The sequence below is a fragment of the Cervus canadensis genome, chromosome 21 (genome assembly GCF_019320065.1).
Source record: "Cervus canadensis isolate Bull #8, Minnesota chromosome 21, ASM1932006v1, whole genome shotgun sequence".
Lineage (NCBI taxonomy): Eukaryota > Metazoa > Chordata > Mammalia > Artiodactyla > Cervidae > Cervus > Cervus canadensis.
Genome location: NC_057406.1, coordinates 51428377 through 51445157, shown reverse-complemented (window position 1 = coordinate 51445157; position 16781 = coordinate 51428377). Strand labels below are relative to the sequence as shown.

Genomic DNA, 16781 nt, shown 5'->3' with positions numbered 1-16781 from the left:
GTAGGAAGACATCGCTCAAAGGAAGACATTGTCTTTGATCAAAAAGGTTTGATGACACAAAAAAGATTATGAATTACCATTGTAAGGGCCCAGGTAGTGTGGGAATGGGGAATGAGGGTGGTGCATTCTCAGATGTTTTAGGGACCAGGCAGGCAGAGTGCTTGTAATACGATAGGGAGCGGATCTGTGGTCAGCTGAATTGGAGGGAGTTGACCCACCTAAAGTCATTCACATTCGTTGTTGGGGGTGAGATGTGAAATCCCACCTGTGCTGGTCAAACTAGACTCCACCTACAAACCAAATCATTTTGGGGTCCTAGAAAAGAATATTGTATCGATCATTACTCTGGGTTGCAAATGACTTACACTGGCTTCAAGAGAAAGAGAATTTATTAGTTTATATAACTTGAAAGCCTAGGGATGGGTCTGTGTTCAGCTCAAGCTGCATCCGCTTGCTCAGAGGAGGATCCCAGGCCCTTGATTCTCACTGTTTCTCTGACGGCTCTGCTGTCCTCATGCTGCCTCCATTCTTTGGCTTCTCCGTTATGGAGGGGAGATGGCTGTAGCAGCTCCAGGTTCAAGTCCAGCAGTAAATGACTCAAAGCCCTACCATTAAGTCTCTGTTCCTGATTAGCGGGACTTGGACTGTATGCTTGTATCTGACTCAATCACTGGTATTGTGATTGATGTGATATGATGCTCTGACTTGGCTAATCCTGGGTCCTACGCCACCTCTGGAGGTGCAGGGAATCAGACCCACTACATTAACATGAACTGAGGGTTGAGACAAGGTGGGACCCGAAATGATAGTCTGTGGCTCAATAGGGTGTTGAGCAGTGCCAGAATATCTTGAGTATTCACTACAGCCTTGGAGTTTTAGAATGTCCAAAAACAGACATGTTCTCAGATCCAAGATTTTTCAGTTTCTAGCTGTGTGACCTTGGGAAAATGACATAATATTGGTAAGCCTAGGTTTCTTCTTCTGATTTCTGGTTAGCAATAATCACCTTGAGAGTAAAAACATATGTTAAGCCCCTGAAAACAGTGCCTGATGTGTATTATGGTAATGGGGATGAATCATAAAAAAATGAGTCCTGGGAGAATATAGTATATATTTTACTAAAGCCTGAAGTATAGTTAATAATGATATTTTTTGACTAGTCTCAGTGTGAACTGCATCCGCCAGTTAATGTTTACTAACATGTTCAAGAATCAAACCTTTCCGTGTATTTATTTGGGTGAGAGGCAAATTGTTTCTCTATAGTTTTCTCCTTAGTCTTTGATGTTGACTACTATTGAAAGGTTAGCTTGTTTTAGATTTTAGTTTTGAATATGTAATATATGGACTACATGTCTGCAGTAGAAGGTACAGAATGGATGAATTATTAAAAAAACTTTTAAAAAAAGGCTAAATTATTTTTCTTTTGGATCTTCAGTACCCTTTAATCACCCACATAGTTCCAAAATCTCATAGCTGGGGTAAAAATAGGCCATTTGGGTAGCCAATAGTTATCATAAGGCAATGTTGAGCTATCAGTTCACACTCTTTTGACTTTTAGAAGCACTTCTGAGGTCCTTGGAGTTACTTGAGACTGGTGAGTGAGGTTCATGGTGAGCTAAAGAGACCCATTAGGTTGTGGGATCATCTCCAATTCTAAGATCTTGAAATTTAGAGTTGACCTTGGCCAAACTGTTGGTCCTCTAGGTCTGTTCTGGCCCTAACCTGAGCCAGAGGGCAGCCCAGTTAACTCTGGAAGTACAAGATGTCTTGAGACCTTACCAGGTTCAACCTGAGATGTTCTTTCTCCTGCCTCACATCATTTAAAAAACAACCCCCTCCCAAACTCTGGGAGATGTAGGTATCTCTAGAGATGGGGGGGCGTTTTGGCAGTCCAAAACACCTTGACTTTAACAATGAGTTTAGAAACATAGTAAATTGAAGATAGAAGGAATCTCAGAGATCCAGTTGCCTGGCTGCCACTTATTTTACCTGAGAGTTTAAGGGACTTGCCCAGTGGCAGAGTTGAAACGGTACTCATGGTTATCATTGTATTAGGGCATCTTATCCTAAAAATACACCCCACTTCCTCCCCCAACCATTGCCCTGGATAGAAACACATATGCTATGAGATTGAATTAGGTAACTTAGACTTAGCTAACAATCTAAAAATATAAGAGGATATATGTAGCAAATCCAGTTTGTTTTTTTTTCTTTTGCCCTGTTCATTGTGAGGTCATGAAATAACTTGGAATCCTAAGTAGGACTTCAGATACAAGTAGCATTAAGAAGATTAAATTGCTTGCCTGTAGCTTCCTTGCATTACAATGTAGAGTGGGTTATGAAATATTGTGCTAACATAGAAAGATGGTGGTAGGGACACAGAACACTTCCCTGGGCGTTCATAATAACCATGTGAAATGGAAAATGCTAAACTACAAATCTAAGACATTATATCTTTTTGTCTCTATATCTTTTTGTCTCTAAAGACTTTAAGCACAACTTTGAACGTTTCTATCATGAAGAGTTCACTGAGAAATGCAAGGAAGTGTTTGTTATTTCCAAGGAGTCTAGCAGGATCTTTGAACTCTTGGAAAGATTTGCCTTAAAGGATATAGAATCTGATTTTAACAGTCCTGCAGCAGGCTCCAGCTTAGACTCTGTTCTCAGGTACGACGTCAAGAAATCCCAAGCAAAGCAGTCGGACTTTAGTGCATAGACTCCCCCAGTTTGGAATACCTTCCTTCCCTCCCCCTTCCTACCCCTACCTGCAAGACGGGCTTCCTAAAAGCCACCCCCGGCTTAGAATCCCCTCATCAGAACTCACTCTGCATCTGCTAAATTTTCCTGACTGTTTCAGTTTCTTTCTTCCAGTCTCCTCAAGAAGATTATAAACCCTGGAGGACAGAGAGCTCGCCTTCTGTTTTAATCCCATAGTCCAAAGTTTGTCTAAGTCATTCCTGACAATGATGAAATGATTTTAAGGAGAAAAAGTTGGATTAGGAAACATGAATAATGCATCTGTACAGTACTGCATAATTTACAAAGAACTTCCACATACATCATCAGCTCGTTATTAATTACATTAAGAAATTCAGCCAACACTTATTAATGGCTGACTATGGGCCATGGCTTTGTGTTTGTGTGTAAGGAATTGAGTTATCTTACCCAAAGTTTGCGCTCCTTCACTTTTTTCAGTGTCCTCTTCGTTCAGACAAAGAATCCACCTGCAATGCAGGAGACCCTGGTTTGATTCCTTGGAAGGGAAGATCCCCTGGAGCAGGGACAGGCTAACCACTCCAGTATTCTTGGGCTTCCCTTGTGGCTCAGCTGGTTAAGAATCTGCCCGCAATGTGGGAGACCTGGGTTCGGTCCCTGGGTTGGGAAGATCCCCTGGAGAAGGGAAAGGCTACCCATTCCAGTATTCTGGCCTGGTGAATTCCATGGACTGTATAGTCTGTGGGGTCACAAAGAGTCAGACATGACTGAGCGACTTTCACTTCACTTCACCCAAAGTTTGCACTCCTTCACTTTTTTTCAGTGTCCTCTTCATTCAGACCCCCATGTCTTTTCCTTTTTTGGGTGGTGACGTATTCTCTTCACCACCCACAGGCATGAAAAGGCTGGGGCATGAAGAAAGAGCTGGGGTTGTCTGTGCTGTCCTTCCCAGTTTCAACCCTAGAAATAGGGAGGTTACTTGGACTGTTTTATTTCTTCTATCCTCATCTTCCAGTTCTTACCACAAGTATCATTTATTCTGTGAGGGTTTCAGGATTTGAGATAAACCCACAGTGTACAGGGCTGTGCTCCACCGTCTCTGCCCCAGTCTCAGCACCCACTATGACCTGCAGAGCTCCCAAAATTCTTATGGTTCCGGGAACCCATGCCAAGAGGAAGACAGTTTATTTGGTTAAAACAGCATGGCACTCGGGGACTTCCCTGGTGGCCCAGTGGCTAAGACTCTGCAACGAGACAAGTTATACTGTGCTCATGCCGGTTCAGAGAAGTCATGTTTATTCACTATTACAAGCCAGAACACCCCTATGGAGCAGCTGGTTACTGCTCACCGAGTCACTGACAACTGCAGTCATTTTGTTGCATTTCGAATGTCATGGTCATCAGGATTATGGGAATCCTTGGCGTATGAGTGTTTTGATTTTTTATTCTCTCTCCTGATGGTGCAAAGTGTCCCTTCCGGGATCTTTGGGCAGGTTGGGCCCTTGATGTAACTCCAGGTTCATGTTGGACAACCCTAGAGTCTATGGTAGTTGGAGGAGCCTTCCAAAGTTACCATCTTTCCACTCTCCTAATTTTATATAGGACAGAGCCAAACCCAGAGAGAGAATGACTTGTTTGGAAGCAAGTGAGTTCACAGTGGAGAGACTGGAATTTCTTCTAACTTTTAAAAGATTGGATTATAATTGCTTTACAATGTTGTGTTAATTTCTGCTGTACAATGAAATGAATCAGCTATATGTATACATCCCTGGAGAAAGAAATGGCAACCCACTCCAGTATTCTTGCCTGGGAAATCCCATGGACAGAGGAGCCTGGTGGGCTACGGACACAACTGAACACACATGCAATATGTATACGTGTATTCCCTCCCTCATTAATCCCTCCCAGAGAGACGAGAATTTCATACCTCTCAGAGACAGATGTATGCAGGAAAAATTTCCCTCCCTCCCTCTTTTTTGGTAGTTATTCTTGACTACATTTCCCCCATTTGTTTTTTCAGAATAAATCCTCTTCCAGCTTACAAGTCTATTTTGCTGTTGTCTGGAGAACGTGGTTGTGGCAAGTCCACTCTGCTCGCCAACTGGGTGAACTGTTTCAAGGAGAAACACCCGAACATGTTGCTGATCCCTCATTTCGTGGGCAGCACCTGTGAAAGCAGTGACGTCATGTCCGTGATCCATTACTTCATCACAGAATTGCAGAACAAGCACTATGGTAATGGAATCAGACTTTGAAATTCATTCAGAAAAATTTTCTTTAAAAGTGATCTTTCTGTCTTCTGCCCATGAGGCTATTCTTCTCTTGTTCCAATCTAAACCCTTATATAGTCTTGCCTATGTATCCACCCACCTCTTCTGCTCTTAGAATTGTTTCTTTTCTTCCTTTCTTTCTTCTTTCCTTCCCCAAATGTGAACTGAGTGCCTTGTACACCAGTGGGGATACAACCGTGAAAAAAATGGACAGAATACATTAGCCTCATGGGGTTTTCCTGTTATTGGAGAGCGAAGGGGACAAAGAGTTAATGACTAGAAAATATAGAGTGTTTGGAGGTTAAGTTCTATGAAGAAAAATAAATCAAAGAAAGAAAGTAGGCAGTGTGTATGTGTAAGGATTTCAGGACTTTAAAGATATTGTCTGGGCAAGCTTCACTGAAAAAAGGGACATTTGAATAAATACTTGAAAGAGGGAGCCAGGCAGATTATCTCAGGGAGAACATTCCAGTCAATGGGAGCAGTTGCAAGGGCTCCAAGGCAGGATGTGCCTCTCAGCTGTTGCTCAGGTTCAGTTCAGTTCAGTTCAGTCGCTCAGTTGTGTCTGACTCTTTGCAGCACACCAGTCCTCCCTGTCCATCACCAGCTCCCAGAGTTTACTCAACCTCATGTCCATTGAATGCGTGATGTCATCTAACCATCTCATCCACTGTTGTCCCCTTCTCCCTTTCCCAGCATCCCTTTCTCCTCCCTTTTCAAATGAGTCAGTTCTTCACATCAGGTGGCCAAAGTATTAGAGCTTCAGCTTCAACATCAGTTCTTCCAATGAATATTCAGGACTGATTTCCTTTAGGATGGACTGGTTGGATGTCCTTGCAGTCCAAGGGGCTATCAGGAGTCTTCTCCAACACCACAGTTCAAAAGCATCATTTCTTCGGCACTCAACTTTCTTTATAGTCCAACTCTCACATCCATACATGACCACTGGAAAAACTATAGCCTTGACTAGACGGACCTTTGTTGGCAAAGTAATGTCTCTGCTTTTTAATATGCTGTCTAGGTTGGTCATAATTTTCCTTCCAAGGAGTAAGCGGCTTTTAATTTCATGGCTGCAGTCACCATCTGCAGTGATTTTGGAGCCTTCCTCTCAAAAGTCTGCCACTGTTTCCATTGTTTCCCCATCCATTTCCCATGAAGTGATGGGACCGGATGCCATGATCTTAGTTTTCTGAATGTTGAGCTTTAAGCCAACTTTTTCACTCTCCTCTTTTACTTTCATCAAGTGGCTGCCATAGTTCTTTGTTTTCAGCTATTGCTCCTCCCATTCAATTCAGTAGCTCTCTACTAAGCATGTTTACTCACTCATTCATAAAAAGTATTTATTGGTTGCCTGTTCTATGCCTGTCATTGGTTTGGGTTCTGGGGACATAGCAGTGAGTCTGGCAAATAAGGTCATGACTCCCATAGGTCTAATGTTCTGTTGAGAAAGGCAGATAACCAATAATTAAGAGATGTTTCAAATAATGGTGAATGCTGCACAGAGTGATGTGCTGAGATGATGGGCTGGCTGTTGAGGCTGAGTGGTCAGGGGCTGTCTCTGTATTAGTTGGAATGACTCTGGCTGCTGTTTATACAGCCGATTTCAGTGGCTTCTCGAGGTTTATTTCTAGCTCGTGTTTGTGTTAGTCACTCAGTCTTGTCAGACTCTTTGTGACTCCATGGACTGTAGCCTGCCAGGCTCCTCTGTCCATGGGATTCTCCAGGGAAGAATACTGGAGTGGGTTGCCAGTCCCTTCTCCAAGGAATCTTCCCAACCCAGGGATCGAACCCAGGTCTCCTGCACTGCAGGCAGATTCTTTACCATCCGAACCACTTCTAGCTCATGCAACAGTTCAGTTCACGGTTCCTAGTTAGAGAATGAGTGGCTTTTCCCCACGTGGTGGTTTGGGGCCACAGGCTCTTTCCATCTTGAGGCTGTGTCATCTTCTAAGGCCTCAGAGTCGTCTGCTTTTGGCTAGAGGAAGAGGAAATCGAGTGGAAGAGGCACACCTTTCCTTAAAAGTCTCGGCCAGGTAGTGAGACAAGTCACTTCCACTGCCATTCTTTTGGCAAGAGGTCAGCTGCCCTGGGCTCCCATGGCCACACCGGGAGTCGGGTAGGAATGGAAAGCTACCCCCAGCGTCTTTAAGGGGGAGCATAAACTTTGACAGTACCGGCCGCCATCTCTGCTGCACTCTCGGGAGATCTCACAGACAAGAAGGAGCCAGCCATGCGGAGATCAGAACATTCCAGACAGAAGGGACAGCTAAGGTCGCTGAGCGGGAAACAAAGTGGAGTGAATCAGAAAGGGAAAGAAGGCAGTGTGTCCAGACTCGGGCTGGGGGCGATGAGGGGCATGCGCCCAGCGAAGCAGGATGAGATAGAGGATGGGCCCGCTTTGAGTTTTGTAGAGCAGGATCTTGGGTTAGATTCTGTTGTGTGCAGTGGGGGGCCAGTGGAGGGTTTTGAGCAGGGGATTGGCATGATTTGATTGGTGTTTGTCAAAGCCCAGAATCGTCTCCTGTGTAGGAACAGGTGCGGGGAAGCAGCTCAGTGGCACTGACGCTTGTCAGAGCCCATCCCAGTGGTCCAGGTGGGAGAGGCGATCGCTCGGGGGAGGGGAGCAGTGGTCCAGGTGGGAGAGGCGATCGCTCGGGGGAGGGGAGCAGCCAGGGAAGGGGTGGGAGCACACAGGGGAGTGGACGTGGGAATTGCAGGATAGGGAGAGATTGCGGATTCTCCTAGCTTGCGGCTCAGGGAGACTAGGTGGACGGTCAGGGCGGCTCACTGAAATGGGGCAGCATTGATGGGGCAGCAGGTCTCGAGGGTGACCAAGAGTCCTGCTTTGGCCAGGAGACATTGGAGATGCAAGGCTTACATGGCCAGAGAGAACAATCCTATGGGGTCCACCTCTGTTCTAGGAGCAGCTGTGGAGCCTGACGGCTTCTATTAGCTGGGAGACCTAGGCAAGTTATTTTAACTCTCTCTGGCTCAGTTTTCCCATTTGTAAAATATGGATAGGAAGAAAAAAGATGTCTTACAGGTAGTTGAGAGGATGAAACAGACACTTAACACAGTGCTTGGCATAGGGTGCTGGGCTCTGCCTAGTCACTCAGGCCTGTCTGACTCTGTGAAGCCCCATGGGCTGCAGCCCGCCAGGCTCCTCTGTCCATGGGGATTCTCTGGGCAAGAATGCTGGAGTGGTTCGCCATACCCTCCTCCAGGGGCGCTTCCCATTGCAGGGATGGAACCCAGGTCTCTCGCACTGCAGGCGGATTCTTTACCATCCGAGTCACCAGGGATGCTCAAGAATACTGGAGGGTGGGTAGCCTATCCCTTCTCCAGGGGATCTTCCCAACCCAGGAATTGAACCAGGGTCTCCTGCTCTGCAGGCAGATTCTTTACTGGCTGAGCTACCAGGGAACCCGAAGCACCAGCAGATATTAGATATTATCATTATCATCATTAGGTGCCTCTGTGTATTTGCATGTTTGTATGTGTCTGACCCTTCCTGCTTTGGAGACTTCATACCTTCTCACCCGGGGCTTATACCCACATGAGCCTCTGGGTACTGAGTGAGCGTCGGGGCCCTGGGTGAGTTTTGATGGGTGTAGATCTTCTCTGGATGAAGGGACAAATATGTGAGCTTCCTTCTGCGTGTGCGTGTGTAGGGGTGTCTGTGAGTAAATAAAGCGAACACGTGGGCGTGAGTTTTTAGTGGCTGCATTTCTCAGAGTGTGCTAAGTGGGTAAAGTCAAAATCAGCAGCAGCAGGTGTGTCTGATTCTAAGAGAAAGCGGCTAGTACCACTCAGGCTCATCCCAAAGGTGTTCATTCTGGCAAGGCTGATGATAGATGCTCAACTGTACACATGCAGTTGTGATTTTATTCCCCAAATAAATGGCTATTTTCTTGAGTGTTTTTTTAGGTATGGAAAGCACCTAATAAAAACAGCTGCTGTCTTTCAAACAAACAAATCTTTAAGCTGACAAGCAGAATAAATTCATTAACAGCCTGTGAACACTTGACAGTCAGGCACCACCTCTCTTGTTAACAGGAAGGCAGTGGTTCTGGACTTGGCCCGCCCGGATTTTCAGTTCTGGCTCCGCTATTTACTAGCTGTGTGATCTTAGGCAGTTCACTTAAACAATCTGTGCCTCAGTTTCTCATCTCTAAAATGGGGATGGGAATAATAGTACCTACAGAAAGCTGTGTCAGGGTTAACAGATGATACATGTAAAGAACTTAAATGGGTCCTTGGCACAGTTTGCTGTTATTGCTTTTGTTATTATTCCTCACTGAGCTAGAGAAAGAAGCAGGGAGTGGGGGACAGCTGAGGGAAACAAGAAAGTCCTATTCACTATCTAGACTAAGGGGAGCAAGGATGGAAAGCAGGAGAGTTGGTAGCTGTTCTCCAGTGTCTCCACAGTAAAGAATCCACCTGCAGTGCAGGAGATGTGGGTTCAATCCCTGGGTCAGGAAGACACCCTGGAGAAGGAAATGGCAACCCACTCTAGTATTCTTGCCTGGAAAATCCCACGGACAGGGGAGCCTGGCAGGCTACAGTCCGTGGGGCCGCAAAGAGTCAAACACGACTAAGCACGCATGCTTGCTACACGGAAGCCCGGGGGAAGCCAGGATGAGCAGGGCTGGCTGGCTGCAGCATCATTTAGCATCACCGCCTTGGCTTGGAAGCTGGCTTTCACCTGGGGGAGGTGGACGTGGGCAGATGAGGAGCCACTTCTGAGAGCACAGCCAGGCCTGAGAGGTCACATGCTGATTCAGGCAGAGAGCATTTTCTTGTACCCAACTCAGCTGTCCACAGCTGCAGCGCCTGTGTGGGCTGTGAGCCCTGCTCTCCCTCCCCATCATGGGGATGCTAAAACTCCCCTGAGTGAAGCTGACATTTCTGCTCCGCCGTCCCCACCCCTGCTGGCCAGGATATAGCGATCTAGCAGAGAACTGCCCACCCGTGGCCAAGTCTCCGACCCAAGTGCCCTTGCCTGCTAGGCAGCTGCAGCTGATGTCCCCCTCATGACAGGCTTCATAGAAGGTCAGAGAAGAGCCTCCGCCTTTCCTCTTTTCATGTTTCCTCACCATATTACTCTGGACCCTGACAGCAGCCCTGACTAATAAGGAGTTCCTTTTATCAAAGGCTTGCTGGGTGCCAGATGCTGTGCGGAGGGCTTCATCAACATCTCATTGTTTTTCCCCAAGACGTCTTTCTTGATGTTAGCACAGTTATGCTTCTGTGTAATACAGTTACCCTCCCTGCTTGGACAAAATAGGGTAAATCTTTTAAAAATTAATTAATTTTTGGCTGTGCTGAGTCTTCGTTGCTGCCCCAGGGATTTCTCTAGTTGGTTGTGACGTGTGGGCCTCTCATTGCGGCGGCTTCTTTTGTTGCGGAGCACAGGTTGTAGGCACGTGGGCTTGAGTAGTTGCAGTGCGTGGGCTCAGGATTGTGGCTCAAAGGCTCTGGAGCACAGCCTCGGTAGTTGGGGCGCATGGGCGTGGTTGCTCCAAGGCATGTGGCATCTTCCCGGATCAGGGATCGAACCTGTGTCCCCTGCATTGGCAGGTGGGTTTTTAAATAAATTAAATCTTCATATACCCAAGAAACTTAATCCAGTCCAGTTTCTTTGCGTAACTTGACTTCTAGATCCTAACAGGTCTTAATTTCTTTGAAAAATATTGGTTTTGAAAATTAAAAGCAAGGCAGAAATTGTATGTCACAGAGCGCCCTTAGAGTGTGAGGTAGGTGATTACCGTTTTGGGTTGCTGCTCGTGTGTCGGTTAATCACATCCTGCAAGTTGGTCCTCTCAAATTACTTCCTTTAGTCTTGGCTGATTCATAACTTAGTTCTCCGTAGTAATTTCTAGAATCCAAGGTCTGGAGTCCATTGCTAAGGGCAGAGTAATTTAGGATCAGTTGTGTTAGGTTTCAAATTAGCCAGGACCAAAGAAACTAGGTGGTGGGTGGGAGATACTGTGTGTGTGTGTGTCTGTGTGTGTGTGTGTCTGTGTGTGTGTGTGTCTGTGTGTCTGTGTGTGTGTGTGTGTCTGTGTGTGTCTGTGTGTGTGTCTGTGTGTGTGCACACAGCTGGACCCCCAGAGTGGTGTCTGTGTCCCCTAAACAGGAACTGATGTTAAGGGGGTGCAGAAGCTTCGCAGATCACATAGCCTAACTTCTCTTTCTTCCCATCCAGTTCTTTGTAACATGATCAATTTTTGCATTTTGGAAAATGAGAGTAGCGCTTTGGATCATACATAATATTTTTTATATAAAATCTTGAAAATATATAGGAGACATGTGGTGGTAAATATCATTACCCCTTTAGGGTTGAATATTTTAAGACTGCTAATCACACATATGGCCTTCTGAGGTGGCTCAGTGGTAAAGAGCCCACCTGCCAATTTAAGAGACACAGGAGACTCAAGTTCGATCCCTGGGTCGAGAAGATCCCCTGGAGAAGGGAATGGCAACCCACTCCAGCATTCTTGCCTGGAAAGTCCCGTGGACAGAGGACCTTGGCGGGTTACAGTCCATGGGGTCGCAAGGAGTCAGACCTGACTGAGTGCCTGGGCAGGCACACACCGTCCCACATACCTGTGTGTGTCACACAGCTGTGAGTAGCACTCACTGTTCCCAACCCATTAACATATTTTAGCAGCAATGGAAACATTTTCACCTAATTTGAGCACATTTCTATGCTGTAGGTACCCAGCTTGAAACTGATGTTCTCAATGAAGATGCAAATATCTTGACCTTTTCACTTCTTGTAGAAGTGTTCATTGCTTCCATCAATGTAAAGCCATGTATACTTGTACTGGACGGAATTGAAGAATTGGCTGGCATTTATGGAGTTTCAGGAGAGAAGGTAATCTCTTTTCAAAATAATATCTATTTTATTCTTATTTAATAAAAAGAAAGCCCCTTAATTTATTTTTTTGAACTTTTTATTTTGTATTGGGGTGTGTATCGCTTCTCGGCCTTTTGGCTAAGATCAAGTGTTGTATTGGGTGTAGCTGATTAACAATGTTGTGATAATTCCAGGTGAGCAGAGAGGGGACTGAGCCATACACATACACGGAGCCATTCTCCTCTCACCCCCGCTCCTCCAGGCTGCCACATCACACTGAGTGGGGTTCTGTGTGCTACACAGTAGGTCCTTGTTGGAGAACGGCTTAACTTAGAATGTACATAATACCATTCCCTTATTGCATATCTATGGTTATGGCCAATGCTGCTTCTAGTTACTTCTGAATATTTTGTGAAACAAATACTACATGACACAATGAGACAGGCACTATTCTCGAAACTTTAGAGACACTTGCATTGAATTCTCACAACAATCCTTGATAGACTGGGATCGTCACCCCCATTTATGTAAATGGGATTGGACTTGGAGATACTAGACAGCTTGCTGAAGGTCCTAAGGTGATGGTGGGCTTGGAATTCAAGCGTGGGAAGTCTGGTTCTAGAAACCGGCCGCTACTGCTGCACAGTTCTGCCCCGCTATTTTATGCTTCAATCAGACATTTATTGGGCCCCTATTCTTTAGGTTGTATATTTTGATTTCCCTTATCTATTCTTAGTTTTTCATATATCAAATTCTATCAGTCATTTGCTATCTTTAGTTTTTCTTCTGTTTGAAGTGATATTGGATCAATGGCACTTCCAATGCTTTTTAGTATTAGTCATTCCTCTGTGAAGCATTTTCTCTAAAACTTATACATGCATAATTATAAATTATGTAATTCATGTGTATTTCTCATAGAACATATAACAAAGAAGCAGAAAATAGAACATTAAATATCCTCACAGCCTCACCATTGTTAAATCTTCTTTTCTATGGATGGCTGTATACACATACATATGCTTATATAAATGAAGTTATATACCATATTATTTTGTAATCTGCTTTTTAATTCAGTACATGGAGACCACCATACATCCAACAAATGATTATTGACCACTTACCATGGGAAAAGCACTGTAAACAGACAGACATAGTCCCTGCTAAGAAATAGAGCTTTCATTCTAGCAGGGAATGGCAGATATTAGTAATATCATCACACAAATAAATACAAAATTACAGCTGTGCTAAGCTGGCAGGGATCAGTATGTAGCATTGTGAAGACCTCTAATGAAAGCATTTGACCTTTGGAAAAGGCTTCCTGGAAGAGGGGCACAGGCAGAACTCTTCAGGAGCAGGGACTGTCAGGCGATTCTCTGAAGCATCAGTGCAGTGGTGAGGAGCCTGCCCCGCGGCCAGACCCTTAGTTTGAATCCCAGCTCTGCTGCTTACCCTCATAATGAATCTGATAAAGCATTTAGGCCCTCTGTGCTTCAGTTTCCTCCTCGGCCTTTCTGGAGGAATGGGATTTGATATATGGAAAAATCAGTATAGATAAGGCAGATCAGAATATACAACAAAATTATTTTGGGGGTTTTCATGGGAGAAGCAAGGCAGGGCAGAGGACACAGTCTCGGATTGCCAGTTTGAGTAATTCTAGTGGACTTTGGGGCATAGGGGCTTTCCCTCACTGTCTGGCACCTGACCCTTGGATGATTTAGGGCAGAGGAAGTACTGGCTTGGTGAGGGAAAGTTGAATAAGAAGGTGGGTCGGGGTGTGGTCATGGGTTGGCTTGTCTGCACACAGAAGGTATGTTTCATGCAAGCTGTCCACCACTCCCAGGAATTGGCTGGCCTTGGGAGGAGCAATTTCCCTGGATCTTAAGTCCTCCTGGAGAGATGTGGAAACAATGTAAGATGCAGAAAATTTAAAAAATGTAAGTAACCAGTGCAGTTGGTCCACACTCAACACAGTGCTTGGCTCAGAGTAAGCAGTCAAGATATGAGAGTTGCTATTATTAGGCAAAGAGGGATGGGAAAGGCTGTTTGTTAAAGGAATCCAGAAAGATTTTATTAGGTGTTTCTTTTATTCCAAAATGAAACCATTTAACTTATGATCCTGTTGCTACCCAAAGTGACAGTTCTTCAGCACAAGATAGTATCTTCTTTTTCAGCTGAATGGTTCAGTTTGCACTCTGGCCATCACTGTAGGTCATTCTTCAGGAGTCTATGATTTTGCTAAAGTGCTTACTTATAGGAACCTCTTCTCAGAGTCTGCATTTGTACTATCAAATCCCTAATGGATAGGTGAATCAGTCAATATGGTTCTATGGAGTGTGAATTGGTGTTGTCGTAGCACCATATTGCTTGCTATCCAAGTTACTGTTAATAACTGTAACCCCAATCCTTACCCTATACTTTCTTACTATGTTCCACTGAATCTATTTATTAAAAATTTTTAAAAATTGAAATATAGTTGATTTACAATGTTGTGTTAGTTTCAGGTGTACAACCAAGTGATTCCGTTATACATATATATATGTATATTCTTTTTTGCATTCTCTTCCATTTTAGGTTACAGGATATTGAGTATAGTTCCCTGTGCTATACAGTAGGTCCTTGTTGGTTATCCATATTATATGTAGTAGTGTGTGTATTTTAATCCCAAACTCCTAATTTACCCCTCCCTCCTTCCTCCTTGGTAACTGTAAGTTATTTTCTATATCTTGTCTGTTTCTGTTTTATAAATCAGTTTATTTGCATCTTTTTTTAGATTCCAGTTATTAGTGACATCCTGTGCTGTTTCTTTTTCTCTCTGATTTACTTCACTTGGTATGACAGTCTCTAGGTCCATCCATGTTGCTGCAAATGACTTTTTTCACCCTTTCTATGACTGACTAATATTCCGTAGTATATATGGACCACATCTTCTTTATCCTTGTGTTTGTTGATGGACACTTAGGTTGCTTCCGTGTCTTGGCTCTTGTAAATAGTGCTGCTGTGAGCACTGGGGGGGCAGTGTATATCTTTTTGAATTCTGTTTTTCTCTGGATGTATGCTCAGTAGTGGGGCGGGGGCAGGATCATGCGGTAGCTCTATTTTTCGATTTTTAAGGAACCTCCATACTATTCTCCATAGTGGAGAACAGCGTAGGAGGGTTCCTTTTTCTCCACCACCTACTCTAAGTTAAAAAAAAACACACACCAGCAAAGTAGTTTTAAAATTGTGAAGTTTTCAACCGTCTTTGACTCTTTTCACCAGGTGAAAGACATCTCCTGGCTGCCAGGCTCGCTGTCTCCTCACTGCAAGTTTATCATGAGCACCGTCTCCTCCAGCCTGTCCTATAAGTCGCTGTGTGCCCGCCCTGACGTGAGGACGGTGGAGCTCGTCAGCACAGTGGACAAAGAAGCCCAGCTACACATCTTTAGAGAGTATCTCTCTTTTTCCGATAGAGACCCCTTCCGACAGAGCAGATACGGCTTGAGGAAGAAAACAAACCTGAGTCCTTTAAAACTCACAATCCTGGCAAATGAATACCAAGAGTGCAGAATCTACCGAAACGAGCTTCAGTGCCTGAAGGAGTACTTGGGGGTGGCCTCGATTCAGGAGCTCTGGGGGTTGATTCTGAAACGCTGGGTTGAAGACTATAGTTGGACTTTGAAACAAAAAAAGGCAAATTCTGACACTGTGGCTTCAGGAGAAGGTAGGCGTTAAGCAGTATTAACCACCTGGTCTGAGTCTACAGGGAGAAAGATCCCCCTCCCCCCCACCTCCACCCCACATCTGCCTTCATCTCCAGGGAGGAGGGTTGAGGGAGAGGATTGTCAGAGAAAGTACAGTTTGCCCAGTTAAATTTGAATTTCAGATAAACAGCAAATAATCTTTTAGTATATCCCAGATATTACATGGGAAATTTACTAAAAATTATTTAAACTACAGATAATAAGTAACAAATAATCTTGTATATAAGTATATCCCAAATATTGCTTGGAATATACTTAGGCCAAAAATTGATTTATTGTTTACCTGAATTCAGATATAGCTAGAGGCTCTATATTTTTATTTGCTAAATCTGGCAGCCCCACCCAGGGAGCTCTGTGTGTTGATCATAAGGAGAAATACATTAAGCATAGATTTTAGTCACATTTCTCAGAGGTCTAAAATGAGCCCTTATTATTTCTGTGATTCAATTTAATCTCTCTTTTGAGCCTACAGTCCCACTGATGGCAGAAACTAGGTTAATTCTGGTTAAGCTCATCCATTTAGTGTATTTTCAGTCAATTCAGGATTTTTTTCAGCCACGTGAGGGTTTGTGTCCTTGCCGTGACCCCGCTGGGGTGAGCTCAGATCTGAAGGCCTTGGCGCTGATTGTCCTGGGTTATCACCTGTCCCCACCGTCTTCCACTGAGATGGTCGTGGCTCCAGATGGTCCATGGACACTGGCGTGCCCTGTTTTTGGCATCCTCGGGGATGCCTGTGTTCCCGTCTGTTCTGGGCTGGTTCCATCTGTGCCACCATCTGCTGCCGCGTGCCCTCGTCCTCACGTGCATCCTCGGCTCACTCCTTCCCTCTGCTTGAGCCTCCAGCCTTGTAGGTACTCTGCGTGCCCGACAGAGAACGTGGCCGCGCGCTGCGCCACTCGGAGGCCCGGGGCCCGCCGGTCTCCCCAGCGTCCCCACAGCCGTTTCTGCTCTGCACTCCTTCCCGCGGCACTGGGAAAGCTGTAGCGTTGCTGCCTTCCAGGCTTGTGGAAGCTCAGGTCCTCCCTCCCGTCCCGTCTCAGATGCATCCAGAGGCCGGCCTCTCTGCTCCACGCTGACTTGCTTCACGGGGAGGGCCCTGGCCCCTGCTCAGAAACCCACTTGAGCCACTTTCTTGCTTCCTTCTCTCTCTTTTTTAAATTAATTGTTACTGGAGTACAGTTGCCTTACAGTGTG

At 45.1% G+C, this 16781-nt stretch overlaps 1 protein-coding gene across 1 annotated transcript in view; it reads left to right on the top strand.

Moving 5' to 3' along the window:
- Nucleotides 1-16781, top strand: part of LOC122423311 (putative tetratricopeptide repeat protein 41) — an 82615-nt gene that overhangs the window by 11179 nt on the left and 54655 nt on the right. The window contains 4 exon segments of the mRNA XM_043440243.1: nt 2487-2667; nt 4736-4950; nt 11705-11865; nt 15106-15547. Coding sequence (XP_043296178.1) covers nt 2487-2667; nt 4736-4950; nt 11705-11865; nt 15106-15547 — 999 coding nt within the window.